The 22,805-nt window shown below is 36.3% G+C and overlaps 2 protein-coding genes across 2 annotated transcripts; one reads left to right on the forward strand and one right to left on the reverse strand.

Moving 5' to 3' along the window:
• The first annotated feature begins 9,461 nt into the window (after nt 1–9,461).
• LOC109205302 (putative calcium-binding protein CML19) lies at nt 9,462–10,444 on the forward strand. The gene has a single exon (XM_019368008.1). The coding sequence runs from the start codon at nt 9,697–9,699 to the stop codon at nt 10,285–10,287; it is 591 nt and encodes a 196-aa protein (XP_019223553.1). The 5' UTR covers nt 9,462–9,696; the 3' UTR covers nt 10,288–10,444.
• A 460-nt stretch (nt 10,445–10,904) lies between these two features.
• Nucleotides 10,905–21,863, reverse strand: LOC109205307 (kinesin-like protein KIN-12E). The gene is made up of 22 exons (XM_019368014.1): nt 21,442–21,863; nt 20,854–21,009; nt 20,689–20,772; nt 20,433–20,552; nt 20,198–20,311; nt 19,656–19,748; nt 18,447–18,536; nt 18,283–18,353; nt 18,126–18,200; nt 17,942–18,029; nt 17,386–17,444; nt 17,234–17,297; nt 16,687–16,752; nt 15,560–15,718; nt 15,375–15,479; nt 14,782–15,017; nt 14,361–14,430; nt 13,999–14,055; nt 13,837–13,899; nt 13,440–13,496; nt 13,243–13,322; nt 10,905–13,015 (listed from the first exon to the last, which is right to left on the reverse strand). The coding sequence occupies exons 1-22, from the start codon at nt 21,700–21,702 to the stop codon at nt 11,140–11,142; spliced, it is 4,044 nt and encodes a 1,347-aa protein (XP_019223559.1). The 5' UTR covers nt 21,703–21,863; the 3' UTR covers nt 10,905–11,139.
• Between the last annotated feature and the right edge of the window lie 942 nt (nt 21,864–22,805).

Genomic DNA, 22,805 nt, shown 5'->3' on the forward strand with positions numbered 1-22,805 from the left:
AATTTCATGCAATTTGGTGCTAAATTTGTAGTTCTAGGTGTTATTTGGTGATTTGATCATGCGAGCAAGTTCTTAGGATGTTTTAAGACTTGTGTGGATGTTTGGTTTGGAGCCCCGAGGGCTCTGGTGAGTTTCGGATAGGCTACGGAGTGATTTGGACTTAAGAAAATTGTTGGTATGCTTCAGGTCCGCAGACTTTGCAATTGCGAGGTCTGGCTCGCAAATGCGAGCCTCGCATTTGCAAAAAATGATCGTATTTGCGAAGCAGGGGAGGGGACTGGGTAGTTCGATTTTGCAAAGAGTTGACCGCATTTGCGGAAGTCCTGGTTCGCATTTGCGACTTGGACTTCGCATTTGCGATGGCAGCAGAAATGCTAGTTCGCATTTGCGATACTTTTCTCGCATTTGCGAGCTTCGCAAATGTGAAGCTCAGGACGCAAATGCGACATCTGCAGCTGATAAGTTCGGACTTAGACGGAAATTTTCATTCATTCTCCCATTTTTCAAAACCTAAACCTCAAGAGGCAATTTCTTCCCCAAATTATAGGTAAATGATTCTTAACTCATTTCTTTCAATCTTTTGCATCTTTTTACAAGATTTCATTATAGAATCTAGGGTGGAATTGGCTGTTTTGGGGTAGAACTTAGGAATTTCAAAATTTGGGGATTTAGACCTCAAATTGAGGTCGGTTTTGTAAAACCAATTATATATCAAGGCTCGGGGGTGAATGAGTAATCGGGTTTTGGTCCGGATTTCGGGTTCTGACCAAGCGGGCCCAAGGTCGACTTTTAACTTTCTGGAAAAATTTTGGGAAACTTATACTTATGCATTGGAATTGATTTCTTTAGCGATGATTGATGTTATTAAGTTAATTATGACTAGAGGAAAAGCGGTAATTGAGCTTTGAATTGGCCGTTGGGTTGAGGTAAGTGTTGTGTCTAACTTTGACTTGAGGGATTAGGGATCCCCGACTTAATTGCTATGTGAAAAAATCCATGTGTGTGGCGTATAGGTGAAGTGACGAGTACCTATACACCGCCAAATTATTTGTTTAGCATGTTCCCTTCCTTGTTCCTAATATATTATTTCCTGTCTTAACTGCTACATGTTTATTGGTGCTTCCATGTTTAATTGCTTCTTGTTAGATGTTGTATTCTTTATTGAAGGTAGTAACTATTCTGTAGTTTCATTTTGCTACATTATTGGTTTAAGTTGGTTTATCGGTGTATCATGGTAAATTTTGGTTGGTCTCGCTGTTTGGTAGTAATTGAGTGAAGTTTCATAAATGTATAGCCTTCCATTTGTTTGGGTTTGAGGCATAACTATTGTGGAGGGTTTTGAGCTGAATTGTGAAATACTTGTTCTTAATGTGCGATTGGTACTGATATGGTGGGATCGGGTTGCACGCCGCAACAGGAGGAATAAGGATGATATGTTGAGGAGGAATAATGGTTAAATGTGATTGTCTGGTAGGATCGAGTTACGTGCCGCAATAGGAGTTATAAGGGTGGACTGGTGGGATCGGGTTGCACGCCACAACAGGAGGAATAAGGGTGATATATTGAGGAGTAATAAGGGTGGACTGGTGGGATCGGGTTGCACGCCGCAACAGGAGTAATAAGGGTGAATGTTTATATTGTTATTGAGTATATGGTGGGATCAGGATGCGCGCCGCATCATTTTGTTGTTTATGTATTCATCTTCTGCTGTGATTTATTTCTGTAGTATTGTAACTCTCTTAAGGATTGGTTATAGCTGAGTACTGGCGAGACAATTGGGTTCCGTATTTATTTTTGTGTTGCAATTTACTGTTCCATTTCGTTCCGTACTTCCTTTTTGCTTTATTATATATCGTATGCAGGTTATATTGTAAATGCCCCGCTGTAGCCTCGTCACTACCTCGTCGAGGTTAGGCTCGGCACTCACCAGTACATGGGGTCGGTTGTACTGATACTGCACTCTGCACTTTCTGTGCAGATTTCGGAGCTAGTAGTGGCTGATCAAGAGGCCGGTTGCAGATACTTCATCCAGGAGACCCAAGGTAGTCCTGCTGGCGTCCGCAGGCCCTGGAGTCCCCTCCTTTGTTTCTATTTCCCTATTTTCTTTTCTTTCGAGACAGATGTACTTCTTTCAGACCAGTATTTGTAGTAATTCGTAGTATGTTCGTAGATTGTGACACCAGTTTTTGGGTGGTAATAGCTTCGGTATTATTAATAGTATATAGATGGCTCGTTTATTATGTACTTTTGCATTTAGTGTTGTTAATTTTAACTTTAAAATATAAAAGGAAAAAGGTGAATAGGACTCTAACGTTGGCTTGCCTAGAGAGTGCGATGTTAGGCGCCATCACGGTCCCGACGGTGGAAAATCCGGATCGTGACAACTTTCAACATCAGTATTAATTCGACGTATACCTTCAGCAAGGGGATCGTGAATAATAACTTGCAATTTCTGGACTTGGGTAATAACAGACTTGGTATCTACCATTTTGTAGTCCAAAAATTTAGCGGCAACAAATTTCTTCAACCCGGCATCTTCAGTTTTGTATTTCCTCTCAAGCGCAATCCACAGTTCTTTTGACGTCTCCACATTACTATAGACATTATACAGAGAATCTTCCAGTCCACTAAGAATGTAATTCTTGCATAGAAAATCAGAATGTTTCCACGTCTCAGTCACGAGAAAGCATTCATTTTCTGGAGTTTCGTCGGTAGAACAGGAACATCTTCCTTAATGAACTTCTACAGACTTAAAGTCGTCAAGTAAAAGAACATCTTCTGCTGCCACCGCTTGAAATCAATCCCGGAAAATTTTCCGAATTTTTCTGCCGGTGTTGTTCGGCTTGTCGATGCATTGGCAGTCACCAGCGGAACAGTCCGGTTTCCGTTGTCATTCTTCATTTCTGTAAAAGAATGACACAAACAAACGTTTAAAAACTGGAGTAGAAAATCATGTAGATTTTAATCTCCAATGAGTAGAAAACAGCCACGAAGGCTTTAATCTCCAAAACGGGAGTAGAAAAACCACAAAGATTTTAGTCTCCAGAGCAGTAAGTATAGCACAAATACAGAAAACAATTAAATTAAGCTTGTTAGTAAACTGTATTTGTAAAATAATTCTGGAGAAGATAAAATAACATATAAACAGAAATGTAAAAGAAACAGAATTTAATCCGAGCCCACTGAATTCACAGTGTTTCCTTAAGGAATTTAATCCCCTACTAGTACCCAAGGTTGTGGATTATTTTCTCCTAGGATAGAACGAATTATACACTGGTGTAGCGGTACTTCAAATCCTAGTGTTTCACCGCACACAAAGATCGGTAGTAAATCACACTTACTATTGCTTTCTTTGTAGTTAAAACAATGCAGAAGAAAGGAGGAGAATTCAGAAATTCGTACGGAAATCTAAGAGAATGAGCTGCTATATATAGCCGATATGTTGAGTTCAAATTGAAGAGGTGCAACTCTTTATAAGGGCTATCACGATCGTTTACGCAAAACGGCCATAACGTAAATGGCTATTTACACAACAATAAAATGGTAATTCAAAACCTTATTTTTCCGTTACAAAAACGGAAAACGGACTGGAAGGAAACTTAATTTCTCGTTACCAAAAACGGAAAACGGACGTTGAGGAAACGGAAAATTAATAATATTACGTTAATATTTCCTATTAACAAATAAATTTAGTCCAAAAATTTATCAATCAATCATTTGACCAAATTCAAATCCGAAGCCGAGCGACGACGGCGCGGGGCTTGCCTTCTTCTTAACTCCTTAAAAACTAGAAGAAGAGCAATTGTATATATCCATCACAAATCTTTTCCTCTTCCAATATGGGACAATGTCCCTTTGTCAAGGAAGGAAACTCAAATATTTCATTTTCCCTCCATTTCCCATTCACCCTCTTTTAAGCTTATTTTAGCTTTAAAAACTCAACAGCAAGTGCTATAACAAACAAGAAACAATATGCGAAATTGTTATAAATATATTATATTATGGGTGTTCATTTAGTACTCCGTTGTAAATAAGCTTCCTAAAGAAGCTTATCCATATGGTACTCCGCCGTAAATATGTTTATCTATTTGGTACTCTATTGGAAATAAGCCTCCTGAAGAAGCTTATCATTTCGGTACTCCTTTATGGATAAATATTACTCCCGGTAGAAGATTATCTATATCTGATACAGTAGCAGCTTACACAGCAGCTTGCAGTAGCAGCTTACACAGCAGGTTGCAGTAGCAGCTTACACAGCAGCTTCCTTTCTTCTATAAATAGAGGAGATTTCAGTTCATTATGTACATCAGTTTGAAGTTGAATAATATATCAATCTCTCTCTATACTTGTCTTCGGTTTATTTACTTTACAATCTTTATTTTATAACACGTTACCAGCACGAGACTCTGCCATTTTGAGCACTGACTTAGAATTTAATTTCTATTTCAGTGTTCATCTCCGATGTAAGGCGACGCTCTTACGTCCGTGGTTAGATCTTGTTCATTCCAAGCATCATGACGCAACTTATATCCTTGAGGTGGTGAGTTTTTCTTCTTGGCAGTAGTGATGTAGATATTACTTACATCTGGAGGGGCCAAATTTGCATAAATTAAATTGAGCCTTTTGCTTATATTTTAATATTTCTTGGTTATATGTTACGTATATAGTACCTATTTTGGTATTTGTTTTCTTCCTAATTATTTTAATAAGGGATTACAAAGTGGAGAACATTGTTTGATCCACTTATACTCTAGCAAAGTTTGCAAGAAATATACAACCACCAGAAGTGGTTATGTTTCGTATATCTCATTGTAACTAATTTTTTGTTAACCACCAGAAGTGGTATATACCTATGACCACCAGAAGTGATAATTTAGGCTTTCTATGGTTACAATTGAAGATAAGCTAGAGAAAATTTCTCTATATTACTTGCATGCCTCGATTTGCTCCTGAAGTAGCATTATCTTAAAAGAGGCTGAAGCATCACACGATTTGGTGTGATTAATGCACGTTTAGATAATTATGTTCCGTTCCCTGAAGGATGAGAACTTTTGATAAATACTAATTCATTCCCTCAAGTGAATGTGACAATATTAATAAAGCTCGTAAATATGAACGTGCTCTTGATGTAAATATATTACAATTCACCTCCAGAAGAGGTAATATGCTTGAGAGAATATATACTCAATATTTCGTATTTTAATTTGCTCCGGAAGTAGTAAAACAATTGAAATTTTCCGAAGCAGGAAAATATTATGAAACTGTATCTTTTTGTGCTTAAATAAAATAACGAACTATTCAAAGTTTATTTTGAAGTACATTTTCATTCCCAGGAGTGAATGAAGAAATACCACAACTCACCTCCTGAAGAGCTTGAATAACAAAGGATATAAATCTTGTTTTTGTGGCATAAAGATCACTGTTGCACGCACCCGTTGTACGTAAAATATCTTGGAAAATTTTATTAAATATCATTCCGAGGCAAAAGTATTCTTGTAAAATGTTTTCTACTACAACCACATTAATATGTTATGGTTAGTTATCGAGTTCCCCGAAGGAAATAACAACTCATGTATCTTTCCCTGAAGGATGTAATGACTATGTCGTTACCGCTTTGATATAAAATATTCAGATGTTAATGACGTTTCTCCCTGAAGGAGATATTTGTCACTAAGTTGGTGGTAAAAATACTGAAATTCTTAATTTCTTACATTTATAAATTTAGAATTATCTTTATATTGTTAATTTGATTATAATTTTCTCTCATGACACCAGAAGTGTCTGAGCACTATTTGGTAGTACAAAATTTATCAAAAGCTCCTGAAGAGCTAACTGTTTGTCTAGAAGACACATGATACAAGTAGTGTCTGAATAATATTTGATTGTGAAAAATAAATTGAAGGCTCCCGAAAAGCTTATATGCAAATTTGTCATTCATATTATATGATTGTGGTCAAAACATATGTTGTAGTAAACTTAAAGTTTACTAATACAAATGACAATCATACTGAGACTACAAATGATTGAAAGATTGAAAATATTCATGTTTCCACAATCATAGGGGGTAAATATGTATGTGAGAAGTTACCCGCCTTATTCTTCAATTTGTACTACATCATGTATCACATTAAACCAGAAGTTTACTAATGCAAAAGTAGCTACAGTAAATCAGAAATTTACTTATACAAAAGTAGCCACAGTAAATCAGAAGTTTACTAATGCAAAAGCAGCTACAGTAAATCAGAAATTTACTTATACGAAAGTAGCCACAGTAAATCAGAAGTTTACTAATGCAAAAGTTTGTGTCATAGTAAACCAGAAGTTTACTAAGAGATAGCACATGCCATAATAAACTTGAAGTTTTCATTTGCCATTTTTAAATGAGCTATATGAGAATTCAGATAAGCATATACTGAAGAACTAGAAGATTCTTCAAGAATTATCATGTGTTGCTTGTTCTCATAATAAATTGGTTATACCGACTAAAGTTGGGACTAAGACCCCTAATTCTGAAATATATAAAAGGTGAATATGGGCCCATTCACCTGTCATGTGAACCACTTATAGATGCATATATAAGATGGTTACATGTATGTTTATTGTCAACCTGCAGTTTGGCATTTGAGATTGCTTTTCTCAATTAAGAGCATAACTTTCAGATTATGAAATCAAGACAGTTCATCTTGATAATGATGGTTTATATCCAAGCAGGTTTAGCATTGAATACCTCCTACTAATGGCTAAACTATTGCTTATGAGAACAAAGCTTCATGTGTTGGTCTAAGATATTCTAAATTGCATACAGCATCACTTGTATGCATCAGACCAACAATATATGATAAAGTCATCCCCTCACAATTGGTTTAGGATCAGAAATCAAATATTTTTACTATTTTTTTATATGTGGTATATGATTAATTTTTCTACCACAATACACAAAGATATGTTTCTCAAAGAAGATTGGGGATATATGTTAGTTTTTCTAACATTTGGGGGATGAAATAAACAACTGAAAAATATGCTATATGAATCGAATTATCATTAATATGATCCTCACTTAGAAGATAATTCAAGTCAAATGCCAGAAGCATTTGCTGATCCAAAATGTAATATCATATTTCAGCTGTAAATGCTCCTATTAAAATTAAAGTCCCTGAAGGATACAGTTTACTACATGCATGAAGCGTAGTAAATCGATCGATTCCAAAGGTAACAATCCTTGAAAAATAGTAGGAGCTAATGATCACAATGAGGAGGAAATAAACTCTAGAAGAGCCCACGACATAACATTTCATAAAACTCCCGAAGAAGTTCAGTTACCTGAAAATAAAGAAAGTGATGAGATCTCGATAAGTTATGTCGCTTAAGAACTGATACAAAATAATGGTCGACGATATATTTGATACAATATAGCGCACAATATTATAAAAGATTGTGAGGATCGGACCTGTAGTCCAGACACCTGAAGATGTCATGCCATTTAAATGTAAGTCATAACCTATATGACTCATTTGATTAATTCTATATGAAGATCCCTGAAGGATTTAAAATGCCTGAAGCAAATTCAAAATCTCGGGAAATGTATTCAATCAAATTACAAAGATCTTTGTACGGTTTAAAGCAATCTGGGCGCGTGTGGTATAATCGCCTCAGTGAACATTTGCTGAAAGAAGGTTACATAAATGATGTTATTTGTCCATGTATTTAGAATTTGATATACTTGCTGTTTATGTTGATGACATAAATCTTGTTGGAACTCCAGAAGAGCTCCAAAAGGTAATTGAATATCTTAAGAAAGAATTTGAGATGAAAGATCTTGGAAACACAAAACTTTGTCTTAGTCTGCAAATTGAACATTTAGCAGACGGGATTTTTATCCATCAATCTGCCCATACAAAAAGGGTCTTAAAATGCTTTTACATGGACAAAGTACACCCATTGAGTACACCAATGATTTTTTGATCACTTAAAGTGAATAAAGATCCGTTCTTACCTCCAAAAGAGGATGATGAACTCCTTGGTCCTGAAATACATGTCTTTATCAGGGGGAGTAAAGTATGCACTGTACTCTTTTTCCCTTGCTCAGGTTTTTTTCCTACTGCGTTTTTCCTGGTAAGGTTTTTAATGAGGCAGCATGCAATGTATAGTGTACTCCTTTTCCTTGACTAGGATTTTTTCCCACGGGATTTTTCCTAGTAAGGTTTTAACGAGGCACATAATAATAAACATCCAGGGGGGGGGGTGTTATGAAAATATTACTGTAGATGTCCATTTATTACTCCGCTGTAGATAATCTTCCTGAAGAAGATTATCCATTTAGTACTCCATTGAAGTTTATCTACAAGCAGCTGATGCAGGCAGGTTGCAAGCAACTCAATGAAATGACTTGCAACAGCTCTTGGTCTGATGAGATTAATTTAAATCGATCTGAAATATTGGTGGATAATATTCTCTACAAATTCAACTTTTGAGAAGATGCTATACAAGATTGGAATGCGGAGACTCGAATATTTGAAACATGGTTTTTATCAGGGGGAGTAAAATACGCGATGCACTCTTTTTTCCTTACTAAGGTTTTTTCCCACGGGGTTTTCCTTAGGTTTTTAATGACGCACCTAGCAATGCGTATTACTAAATATGTGCTCTTTTTCCTTCACTAGGATCTTTTTCCCACGGGATTTTCCCTAATAAGGTTTTAATGAGGCACATTATCTTTTAATGAACATCCAAGGGGGAGTGTTATAAATATATTATATTATGGATGTTCATTTAGTATTCCGTTGTAAATAAGCTTCCTGAAGAAGCTTATCCATATGGGACTCCGCCGTAAATATGTTTATCTATTTGGTACTCTATTGGAAATAAGCCTCCTGAAGAAGCTTATCATTTCGGTACTCCTTTATGAATAAATATTACTCCCGATAGAAGATTATCTATATCTGATACAGTAGCAGCTTACACAGCAGGTTGCAGTAGCAGCTTACACAGCAGGTTGCAGTAGCAGTAATAAATAGAGGAGATTTCAGTTCATTATGTACATCAATTTGAAGTTAAATAATATATCAATCTCTTTCTATACTTGTCTTCGATTTATTTACTGAAATGTAGTTTTTAGGTTTAATTTACAGAACAAAAACACAAACCATAGTTCAGCTCCACTTACGCCAAAATTTTATTATAAAAAAAGGTAAGAAACATGGGAAAGAAGAGATGCATGCCAAATTCAAAAACGACATTAGATGAAATAGATATTATATACACTGTTTGCCTTCAAGATAAGACTTATCCCAAAACTTAGCTCTTTCTCACATCATTGTCATCTTTCATAGCGTGTGCCTTTTTACTTTTCAAACTTCTAAGAACCTATTTTTGTATTTTTCTAGAAAACAAAACGCCGTACAAGTTTCTATACGTGGTAAGCCCACGGCAAATACCGACTTTTGGAATTGCCACTAACTTTCTGCTCCCCTTCCCAATCATTCTCCAGCTCACAAACTAAATGTTCCATATAAATATCCCATTCTTCTTCCTTCATATACTCATATTCTTGGTTGTTTTTTAAGAGCTTTCACCAAAAAGTTTCCCAAGTTTTTTTTGTTTGTTTCAAGTTCAACCCTTTTTACACCTTAACATTCATATTCTACTTACATCTCAAACTATCTTGAAAGAAAGAGTAGTCTAAACGTGGTTGTTAGCATGTGTACTATGGAATCAGTTTCTGCACCTAGTGCTGAAAATAAGTCTGTTTTCTCAAGATTAAGGAAGAGGCTTTCGCTCAAAAAGGCAACTCCTCAGAAGGAAGATGAGGGTCTAACAACGACTACTACAACAACTGGTCGCCTTTCGGTGAGTAGTAGTGGTAGTGACAATGGTGAGTTAGAAAGGGTATTTACGTACTTTGACGAGAATGGAGACGGCAAGGTTTCACCGGCGGAGCTAAGGAGGTGCGTGAAGGCGGTAGGAGGCGAGTTGACGGTGGAGGAGGCGGAGATGGCGGTGAGGCTATCCGATTCCGATGGGGATGGATTGTTGGGTTTGGAGGATTTTACGAAGCTAATGGAAGGAATGGAAGAGGAGAGGAATAAGGAGAGCGAGTTGATAGGAGCATTTGGAATGTATGAAATGGAGGGGAGTGGCTACATTACTCCTAAGAGCTTGAAGAGGATGTTGAGTCAACTCGGTGAGTCAACTTCCATTGACAACTGCAAAACTATGATACGGAGGTTTGATCTCAACGGAGATGGAGTCCTCAGCTTCGATGAATTCAGAGTTATGATGACAAGTTAGAAGAGTTCAGAAAGAAATATTTGTGTACATAATATGATTCTTGAGCTCAAATAATTGAGTAATGTTTTTCAGTGAGATTTTTCATTTTGTAGATTCATAATTGCAAAGAGTTTCTTGGTTTCACAATTTCACAATTTAACTTGGTGGTCTTAATTAATTCTACTTTCAACTTTCAACTTTTGCTGGAAATGGATGCTAACTTCTGCCTCCGTAGACTAGAAAAAAATGTCTCCCTCTACTATGGTAGGCTGGCGTTCTGGTCAGGCTGTCACAAGGAAAGTTGCCCGGATATAATTGGTGTTGACTATAGGAGGGGCGGGGGGGGGGTATCAACCTCAAAATACACAAGGAATTGTCCAATAAGGAAAAACTAATTTAATGGAAAAAACAAAAGGGATTCAAGCTTTAAACAGAACTTCAAACTCGAATTCAATTAGGCATGATCAAGTTTCAGAGAACAGCACTCTAAAGATCATACGCGTGAATTGGTAGGCTAGAACTAGGAAAAGAGGAGAGGTAGACGGATGAGGCTGGAAATCCCAGCTACTCAATGATGCTAAGTTTTGCTAAAGGAATTAAGGTTTGTACAAACTAGCTACTGCAGATCGAGGTAATACATAAATGAAAGAAAAGTCTCAGCCAAAAAAAAAATGGAAGTCAAAATCCAGAGATATACTTTTGAAACACTAAAGGAAAGAGAGATTACTTTCTTTCAGATTTTCCCCCCGCCATAATTTGATTGAACTTTTCACAAGTTATTCACAATCATAATAATAGTTTGTAATACATCATGGTTTGCTAGAGGAGAAATTACATTGACAATACATGAGGGCAGCATGCAAAGAGAAGATGCTAGTTGTCAACAATTCCAAGCAACGGGTTCAGCTCTAGCACTGACCTTCGTATATCATGTAGATCCTCCTCTACCTTGTCGGAGAAAGAGCATGATTGGCATGAAAATGCATTCAGCAACTGACTTTTTCTGGTCGTGGCAAGAGCCTTAGCTCTTTGTAAATCTTCTATTTTTTTCATTTCCAAGTGCAATTCTTCATCCAGAATCTGCAACTCTTCCTCCTTCAACGAGGCTTCGAACATACTTTCATGGTACTCAAGAATCATGCTCTCAAACTCATGCTTCCCGTCCTCTTTCATTTCCAAGATCATCTCCTTCTCCCGGATGACACTTTGAAGCTTGTTACCCATCTCCTCTACCAACTGCAAACCATTCTGTATCTCCTTTTCAATAGCCTCAATTTCACTCTCCGACTTCAGCATCTTAACATTCAACTCTTCAGTTTCCTTTTTCTTCATCCCCAAATTTTCCCTAATCTGCTTTATTTGATTTTGTATCTTTGTTTTTTCTTCCTCAGACTTAAGTAATTCAGTAGCTTTGCCACTCAACTGCCAATTCCTTTCTGGCAATTGGATATCAGGTTTCTCAATGTTATCTATGGGAAAGAGAACCCTGTCACTTTCCAGCCTTCGATTTTCCTCTTCCAATCTTGATTTCAAGTCTGCTAGGATGTTTCTTAATTCAGATTCGGACTGTTTAGTCTGCACCTGTGCATCCAGGAACTCAGCTTTAGATGCTTGAAGATGAGCCAGTTTTGCTCTCTTTTGGTTGAGACTAGTATTTGAAGCATCTAATCTTGCTCTTGCTTGAGCTTCCCGTTGTTCAAAGAAGCAAACTGATGAGGAAAAGCTTGATAGTGAGCATCTTAGTGCTGATAGTTTTTTATCGAGCAAAACTTTCTTTTCATGAATTTGTGAAGACTGAAGCTTGAACGATGTGTATCCTTGTTTTTTCACTTCAATACTCTCTTCGAGTCTTTCAATTTCTCCCGTAAGCTCATCAACCTCTACAATTGCCCTCTCTAGTGAACCAAACATGCTTATGGTGTTAGCAGATTTTAGAAGCTTTTCCTGTGCTTCTTCAAGCTTCTTTCTCACCAAACTTAGCTCTTCTGGTACGTGTTTCCGCAAAACATTTGATGACTGATCTTCCATCTCAACATCCTGCTTCAGATTGGAGGCACAAGGATCCTCGGGAGGCTCATATGTACTAGCTTCTGCAGTTGATTCAGGAAAAACAGTTTCCACCATCATGTAATCAGCTTTGTCCAAAGTTTCAAAAGTATTTTCTTCATTTGGTTCTGAAGGTTTTTTCTCTATCATCTCTGTAGTCTTGCAGCAGGATAGTTCTTCTGAGTCAGAAATATTGTTTTTCTCTGGAAGAAGAGAACATTGGCTGTATTCGTCATGTACATCTACCTCGTGCAAGCCAGCCTCCTCTAAAGTTTCTAAATCCCCTGATCGAACATTGTCATCTAAAGAATGATTCTCTAAAGCATGTTCATCCCCTGATGGAACACTCTTTTGTTGGCAGTTCTGACCTCGATCATTCTCATTGTTCTTTTCTGCTACTGCTTGCTCATACAGTTCAATCAGTTTGTTATTGTCCTCAATTAAGACTTTGAGCTTCACCCTCAGTTCATCATTTTCCTTAGACAAGGAAATTGCAGTTTCATGAGCTTCTGCTTCTCTTTGGCTTGCTGCTGCAATAGCATCAACAATTGTTTTTAGCTCCGCCTGATCACCGACAGCGATAGCAGGCATCTGATCATTTGCAGCAGAAGGCAGCTCATTTTGACCCTTCTTTGATTCTTCCACCAGAACTGCTTTAGATGATCTCTCAAATTCTAGCTCTTTTTCCAAGTCATTCAATTGCCTGTATGAACAGTGAATACATTTTGAAAACCAGATTAAAGTTGACAAATCAAAATTAATAGTTTGGATGTGGAACAGATATGATAAAGATTGAGTATTCGATATTGAACAGGTGTGTGGAAGCAGTTTATGTCTTTTTGAAGGGGATCCACCAATTATGAACACGCTAAGAGATGATGGAGAAAGATAAGAAACACTGATCACATTACAAGAATTCCAGTGCTATACCTTTCCAATTTTTCTCTCTCTTCAACACAAAAATCAAGTTTTCTATGCAGTGCGTCCAGTTCTGCTTGGTTTTGAATTGCCTGAAAGTTAAATATATGTTGTTAGCAGACAAATTACCTACAAAATAACCACTAAACTCATTTATACTATTTTAATTTTTAAGCTCGTTCAATTTTCAAGGTGAAAATATATATTACCTGAACACGGAGGAACTCATTCTCCTCATTGATTGATGTACGCCAAGGTGAAGCCGGCTAGTGTGGCAAAAGGAATAAAATAAAGCAAATATTTCAGCACACACTCCATCCTAATTGACTGCACCATTTTCTTTACTGTTATATACCAAATGAATTTAGTCTCCAGGATTTCATTCGGATTCAAAGTTTGTTTTACTTGCGAGAAGAAACATGGCAGAGCGATTAAAAAATGATAACCCCACTTTTCTTAATTGATACATAAAAAAATAAAAAGGGACTAATTGCAGTATTTCTATTGTCAGATAAAAGTAACTAGTGTCTCCAGTTATTGAGCACAAATGGTCCAGCGATTAAAACATAGATGTAAATATTAACTACTCTAGAGTATATGTCATACCTGACAAGATGTTAGCAGGTTCAGATCATTCTCAATATGCAACCCAAGCTCAGAACTTCCCTTCTGTAACACAAGTAGAGAATAAACTATAGTTTAACAGGGGTTGTACAAACAATAGTGTAACACAAGTAGTGAAAATCCTAACTAAGTTTGGAGGACGACCTGAACGGTTGCAGGATAAGATTCATGCATAAGTTTCCAGTCAAGTGCTTCTAGCAACTGCATATCAAAGAGAGAACCATTAGGCGCGCAAACAACTTTGGTATTGACGGGAAGATCCCAGACTCACCAGATGCTGATCAAGAACAAAAAAAACAAGATGCAATTGCTAGGTACTTTAGTATAAACATGAGACATAAAGATGCAATATGTTGTTGTCTTTGGAATCAAAATGTGATGTTGTATGACTAAAGATCAGTTGTATATAACAAAAAGAAAAGTAGAAAGACATGATGATCGTGTCTATTCTCATACTTAACAAGAGATTGACTAATTGAATTTCTTAGAGGAAGCAGTCATTTAACCTTGTCCTGCAGCATCGCAATCTGTTCATTCATTCTTTCTCGCTCACCTTCCTCATAAAATGACTTCAATCTGCATTAGAAACAATTGAGATTATCAAACTAGTGAGACATGGACTACCTAACAACAACATACCCAACATATTCCCACAAGTGCGGTCTGGGGAGGATAGTGTGTATGCAGACCTTACCCTTACCCTGTGGGGGTAGAAAGGCTGTTTCCAGTAGATCCTCGGCTCAAGAAAAGCATTTCTAAGTAGCATTCAGAGACAAATAAAGGATCCAAGAAAAGCATTGCTAAGCAAGTCGACATGGACTACCTAATATAACTACAAGATTTTTGTTTTATCTCCAAGAGAAAGGAGCCAAGTTGGAGGAGTGCATGTGCATCTACGATAACTAAAAGAGAACATAAATAACATGCCTTCCGATCTCTTCTTTTAGCTGTAAATTCTCCATAGCAAATCTTGTAACTTCTTGGTTGCGATCAACCTGATTCCGTAAGACCTCTATTTCCTTCAAATGCTCCTCTTTCTCCTTTAGCAAGTGCATCTCGGCAGATATCTTTCCTGAAGCAACTGATTCGAGCCTTTTTATTGAAGCTTCTCGAAACCTTAGTCTCATCTTCAAACCCTGTATCTCAGCTTCTCTTTGTTTGATCTGATTACCCACAACATTACAAAATTAGTTTCTCCATATAAAATTCAGATCATTCTGTATCTCTTTTATTTCCATTTACTTTCCCAAGGTATATATCCTAATCAACTTAGCAAAGAGGAGATGGACTACCTAATATAACTAAAAGATTATGTCCAAGAAATGGATTGTGTCCAAGAAATGGATTCCAGATAAACGATATTTCAAGGATAGATTTGTCAATTAAGTCCTATTTGTGTTTATGTCTTCCACAGTTCTGAATTAGATGTTTACTTGGACCCTCTGGCCTCATTGTAAGACCTTTTGACTACGAATATATAAAATGGCAACTCAAGTTATAAAAACCACCGTAAAACATACCAGCTGCATCGCTGCCTGATTTTCAGCAGTTAATGCTTGTAATGCAATGTCTTTATCCTTCTCCCTCCTAAAAGCTCCAATAAGGGCAACTTCATAGTCTTTTTTCTGAAATTACAAGAGACTTAACCTCTCAGTGCCAATAATGGAAGAGATTTTTCCTCATTGCCAAGTTAAGATACACCTACCTTAGACATCCGTTTATCTGATGTAAGCGGACTAGATAATCCATGAAGCCCTTCCCATCTAACAGTTGCAGGCGATCCTGGAAAAGCAACAGTCCAGGCATCATTTTCATGGTTTTCAGCTCCTCCATCAACCATACTCCTAAGACGTGCTACTTCTTTCTGAAAGGTAAAATAAAGTGATTAGGCACATCAACATTTAGAATATGGCCATTAAGAGCACAGATCATTGGAAAAACTTTTATAATCCCTACCATATTACTGTTGTACCGGAAAAGCAGATGACAAGACATTGTGATTAATGACTAAATAAAAGCAGTAGTGCCTATACTTCTGCCATAAAATAGATATTATAACTTTCACCAGTATAAGAAACTAAATCTGAAAATTATTAACACAGAGAAGGGTCACTAACATGCATATCCAATTTTACTTCTAAGATACATATTGGATAAAAGCCAGAAGGTATGCAAGTTATTCAAGGGTGTTCTGTCTGACTATGTGATGTAAAACCTCATTATAACACAAAATCCTTTTTGACGAATACCAGCCAATCAACACCTAGCGGCATAAACAGCTATCATGTCGCACACGAACACATCTCAAAGAATGTCGTGGGACATGCACAAGATAATATTCGTATGCCTAGACTTCTGGTATTACTTGTTGCCTTTGCTTCGGGTTTCTAATTGTACTACTTAGTGTTAGTTTGTGTTTTCGCTTGGTTTTCCGATTAGTTTGCTTGTCATTGCCCCTTCCCTTTATTTTTCTTGAGCCGAGAGTCTACCGGAAACAACCTCTCTGCCTTCTGAAAGGTTGGGATATGATCTGCGTACACACTATCCTCCCCAGACCCCACTTGTGGGAATACACTAGGCTTGTTGTTGTTCTTGTTGTATTATTGTCATTTGTCAATCAATTAAACCTCTCACTGGTTGCCATTTGTCCATCAATCAAGGTTTTCTCTCAGGATTTGTATAAAATTACCGAGGTACAAAATTCTCTTGGTCTCATGTTCTTCTTCCTTTTGGAGGGTTTTGTCTTTTCCTTTTTTTTCCCTTTTGGGCAGGGGAGGATGGATTTCAAGCTGCTTGAATCAAGCGGAAAAAATAAGAACGTTGAAAAAATACCTTCAGATTTTGAATCTGTATCCTCATTGCAAGAACGTCTCCAGAAGCATCTTCATTTACGACAGCCTGGGAAAGTAAATAGTCATCAGGGAAAAAAGGAAAATAGTTGAGCCTTTATCGATTATAGAGAAGTAAGAACTAAAAGCACATATCTTCATCAATGTCGTAAAAGTAAGATTTTTGAAAACTCCTACACAGAGAAAAATAGAAAACAAAATGTCTTTGCATCAAGAAAGTAATCTGTGCCATAGAACTTGTAGCATCTGGGAGACTATGAACCTAAATTTCTAATACTATGCATACGGTACTTGAATTGCAGTATCGCACATGTTAGCTAAAGTGGCATATCGAGGATACTAGCATTTAACTTTCAAATATTCTCTTGCTGATAGCTGCATGTTTATTATTTTATTTCAATACCAAATGAAAAGGAAAATTCTATTATTAGGTGATTTCAAAGGAGGGAAGAAATTGAAAGCACATATGATCAGGTTATTTGCTAGTGAAATGACCATAAGAAAGCCACCGGTGTCCAAGAGTAGCATACATGATTTTTGATGAATTTGGCACGTTGAGCAAACTTCAATGTGCTTAGAGTCTCCAATGAACAGCTGCAAGAGTCAATCATGTGTTATATATTGTAAACTCACTTGCTTAAAAATTACAACACTTATTAGGGTTTTTATCTTAAGTACATACCAGCTGGAAGGACTAATATTTGCAATTATACATGTTTTTGCATTCCCTCCCAATGAATCCTGAAAAGAAGGAAGAAATATAATGTCAATTCAATAGAAAACTTTTAGATATTCTGCAGTAGGTCCAAAAAAATGTAGCAGGAAGACAATCTTCGGAGCATTAAAATAAACTATGTTTTCCATGTTAAGAAAGTATGAAGAGGCTAGAAAAGGTTTCTTTCACTTAAATCTACTAGCCTAAAAGCAGAGAAAAAGCAAATGAATCACTTTCTTAGATGAAAAGAGAATAGTTATTTTCATTTTGTAGTTATTAATCATTTATCAGTGCAGAGCACAGAAAACATGAGGACAAAAAAAATTCGCCCAAACAGAAAAGTAAAATCTCTTTGAGTGTCGAACAGTAAGAAAACTATATTACAGCTCCTCATAACGAAAACATATTAAAAATGAGAATATTTCTGGACTAACTGAATCAACTAGATGTATTCTTTCAAGCAGATTTAACTCATAGAGAAAACAATTGATTTTCCTTTGAAAGCTAAGATAAACCTATTCACCTGGAGTAGAAATGTGAGCTTTGAATCTCGGTAAGGAACATGTTGTGACTTTCCATTAGATATGCTGACCAAGTTCATAATCACTAATCTGCACATCAGAGAACCAGATCAGTAGTGTACTTATAGAAAGACAAAACAAGAGCAGAAGAACCATAAATGAATAGGATGAGAACATGATATTTACCCCAATGTTGAAAGAGATTTGTTGATGTTAGTAGCTTCCTTTAGACGTTCACCTTCAGCTCCTGAGCTTTTCTGCCTGTGATTTAACAAGTGCAGTTAGAAGAAAGTTTAAACATCAATTATCTTCTCCGTTTTTTCAGAATTATTCTCCTTTTTACCTTTCAGAGCCTGCCAAATCGACAAGGTTAAGACGAGCAAACCGGTGGTGAGTTACTCCTTGAGATTCCCACTGCAGATCAATGTGTAAATTTATGTACCGGTATGGAGGCATATGTATGAAAAGACTAATTCTGACGAGCTGAAGTTAAGATACTGCACTTACTTTGCTCTCTATCACACATGTAAAAACACTGTGTGAACGGCTACTAGCACGATTCATGTTGGTTGCAGCTACCTTTCTGTTTGCAGCACCCTGAAATGTAAAGAACATTATGAACGTCAAAGCCATAACTAACAAGAAATTGGTGGTTTTACTTTTTACGAGCAATTTATTTCATTTTATTTGTGCTTTTCTAGGTTAAATTAATAAAGGATAAGATTGTGTCACATTAATCTGGTATCAAAAGACAATCTGGCCTTACTCTAAATCTCTAATGAAGCTTGGCCAAGTTTAGCTATAAGGAAGTTATCGTCAATGCTTTGATAAAAAAATTAGAAGATGTAGTGCGCTCTGTATGCACTTTTTCACCTTATCATTTATACATTTATTTACCCATCGATAAGTTTAAAGGAAAATTTAGGTATGTAAGACGAAGAAAGAACAAATTTTGCACAATTTGAGTTGTAGTATTACACTATATCCAATATACCATTATTTTTTGTCATCAGTGCCCGCAGAAGTTAGTAGCTAGACTAACCTAGAAGTCATCAGTGACAAATTAAGAAAACTAGGTCAAAACCAGATATGATATACTTCGTAGAATTCCAAAATACATTGTAAATATTACAGTAGCACCTTTTAGGCTTTTAGGAAAACCATACACAGATCTACTGATAGTGATAACAGTATTGATCATACAACTTCTATATTCAGTAACTAATGATAGGATTATAGCATGTTAAACCAGGAAACAATACAAACATCTCATCACTATTTTAGCAAGATACTGCACTTATTTATAGGAAAGTGAATGTGAATGGTTTGAAAAGCTATAGAAAAGATTGAAACAACTCTCTTCAGTATATAAACAAAAGACAGTATTTAACTTTGGAACAAGCTATCTTTAACATTGCCAGCAATTCACTTGCTAGTAACAAAGAAAAGATACAACCGGTCAACCGTCTCACTCTTCATGTTAAATATGTGCACATTTAGAAACATAAATTGTTAAAACTGCCTTTTAAGGATGGTATTCTTGATCAGCTATGAGGAACTCATATTACTATCTTCAAAATCTTCAGCCGTGCAGGTGAATTTGTAACCACCTCAAAAACTATCAACAGCTTCTTGTCCTCGGTCTTTAGTAGAGTTTAAACCAGAGAATTCACAACCAAAAATAATAATTGATTCAATTAGGAGTGAGGAATATACCTGAAGAAGCTGCTGCATCACATCTCGAGCACTCGTAACTTCCACTTCTCTGAGATCTTCTACATGAATACCCTTTTTAGTATCTTCCCTAATCTGTACAATACAAGCAAAATCTTCAGTTGTATTCTTCCGTTTGGTAATGCAGTTTGCAACTTTTAGATCAAGCTATACATTCACTTCTGTTCAAGCAATTTGTAGGCTGCATTTAGAAATGAGGAATGAAATTATTATACTAGTTATATGTTGCAAGCCCAAAACACTTTTCTTAAGCACGGATTAGTCCTCAGTTGCACACCTAATTTAATGAACCATGGTGGAGTACTTAGTAGTTTAGCCTTCTGGAACAGGATTGCGAGCAATTAGCGCGTACCCTTGTACTCAATAATTTCAAGGTCCTCAAAAAAGGTAGGACGCTATTTCACCATGTTAAAAATGATGAATAATAGAAACAATACATTGTCCCGGAAATGATTGCATGTTTATTTCAACAAGACTTCACTAAATTGCAAATTGGACGAAATGTTAGCAATTGAAATCAATACCTGCAAGTTGACTGAGGAAGGATCCAAAAGGTCAAGAATTTGCTCGTTATATATTTCTAAGAAAGAGCATCTACAAGTGAACCTTATATTTTCCTCCCTGCGTGCCTCCCTTTCCTGAACCAAAATACAGAAATCATCAACTTGAAATTAAAAAAATTAGATCAGCCTTATAATAGAAACTTCATCCCAACTCTTCTACTCCAATCAAGAAGTCTTACATTAAATTCACACGTACCTTTTGAATTCTTGAAAACATGTACTCAAATACCCTAGGTGTCATCCCACAATCTGCACTATGTCTTCGGGTGCCTCCTTCAATATCTCCAAGCATGGTGTGTGTTTTTCCACTTCCAGTCTGTACAGAAAGGCATAGAGTTGCTAAATACAAAACCAGTATAAAGTCCAAGTCTTCTTCACATTGCGACATGAAAATTGGAAAGTATTGCTGAAAGCAGATACTTGAAAGCTTAAGCTATTATTGAGCAACATACTTGTCCATAGGCAAACATACAACTATTGTAGCCTCCCACACAGTTTTCCACCATGGGTACTCCAGCAGCTTTAAAGAGCATCTCCTGTTAACCTAAAGGTATAAGAACAGACCACATCGAAGATACAGGACAAAGGATAGACAATAATAATCAAGAAAAACAAACCTGAGTAACATTCTCATCAGCAACCATATCAAATGTAAAACGTGATTCTGGGTGTCCTGTCCAAGTGATGGTCTGAGAGCTTTCTTGTCTTACACATTTAGAATGCCCTTGTAAAGATATCTCGGAGTTACTCAACGGGCGTATTCTTATTATAACCTGCATAAATCAGTCAAACAGAATAAACCTATCTCATGAGTAATTTAAGTTTTATCCCAATTCAGTAACATACCAAAAACTACTGTATGGTCTGCCAGGGAGATTGTTAGCAACTCACTTTACAGCATTTTCAACCAATTATTTTTCATTTATTCATTCCAAATAATCACCTTTTCCTGTATTTTTCACTCCAAATAATCACTTGATTTTTTGAATTTTTTTACACTATCAGTGTATTTTAACAAGTCATAGTAGGTTACTTACCATTTATTCTAGATTACAAATGAATGTTATCAAATAGATTTATCAATAATAATTACTACCTTTTAAGTAACCTGACTGTGTAAAAACTTTTACAAGGTCAGTGCATATAAAACTTAAACTTTTCTAAGAAACGAGCAAAAAAATGAAGGGAAAAAACAGAATAATTACCTGGACATTGTGCTCTTTCCAAAATGAAGGATCTTCGTGGAACTCAAAGCTCCGGTTTTGAGACTCCAACATATCCTTGCTGTGCGAAGTGTCGATCCTGTCCTTAGCAGCTGACTTGAAGAGTCTGAGATTAGGAGTGCTCTTTACTGACGACAATGTTACTGAAGCCGGCGTGTCCATTGGAGTTGCTGTAGAAGAGTGATCTTGTTGTGACCTAAATCTGGACCTAATAGCACTTGAATCTTCTGAAAATAACGGCATTTCTGAACTATTAGGGTTTACAGATCGAGTTAGAGGAAATTTGAGGGCAAAAGAATGGAGATTTCAAGGACCTTTTGGGGGATTGACGAATAGTGAGCAGTGAGTGCTAGAGGGAGAAGGGTTTGTGTAAAGGTATGGGGAGTGGGGATTTGGGGTATAGGGGATCGGGGGGGGGGGGTNNNGGGGGGGGGATTTTGAATGTAGAGAGGAGGAGGAGACCGTTTGAGAGGAATTTGAAATTTTTGAACGGTAATATGGAGCCAATTTCTAGATAACCCCATAGTCAATATACCCGACCCGATCCGTGTTTTGATTTTCTTTTTGCCCTTTTTGAGATATATCCCATTTTAATACTCCTATTAGTAATATCGTTTGTAATAATTATGCATTATTAATTGGGTGTTTGGTCTTTGGAAAAATAATTGGTCAGTTACGAATTCTATTGTTTATATGAATGATATACATAAAACTATGCAAGAATCATGCTATTTCAAATCGAATAAAATGTGAAATAGCAATATGTGTATTAGCATTATCTAGTTATGAACACCTTAAATGACATAAGTGCCCTTAATATAATGGTACTTATGTAGAGTAAATTTCAATAAGATATTACAGTGTGGATTGAATTCTCTATATTTCAGAAATGTATGCAAAACGATGTATATAAGCCTATCCAATTGCGATGTAGATCATTTGGATATTTTATAGTCTTAAGTAATGTATTCACTAGATGGTTACTTGACATGGGATTGCTTTGTTCAAATGAATCCTATCCAAGACACGCTAAAATAAGATATTTGTTTGATCTATCCAAGACGAATTGTTTATTTATACGTGAATGTATAACTATATCATGTCGTTCAACAAAACAAACTATTACTGCTACCTTTTGAAATCATGTAGAGATAATTGAAATTCATGAACTAAATTGAGAATATGTTTTATTAAGATCGATGAATCAACACATCAAAAAATGTGCGGTCTTTCTTTGTCAAGAGAGATTGTAATAATATTGTTTGAAAAAGATGTAGGCATAATTCAAATGAAAAGATGGTACATTAAAGAAACAGAACTAAACATGTCTCGCAGGTATTCTTTTT

The sequence above is a fragment of the Nicotiana attenuata genome, unplaced genomic scaffold (genome assembly GCF_001879085.1).
Source record: "Nicotiana attenuata strain UT unplaced genomic scaffold, NIATTr2, whole genome shotgun sequence".
NCBI lineage: Eukaryota > Viridiplantae > Streptophyta > Magnoliopsida > Solanales > Solanaceae > Nicotiana > Nicotiana attenuata.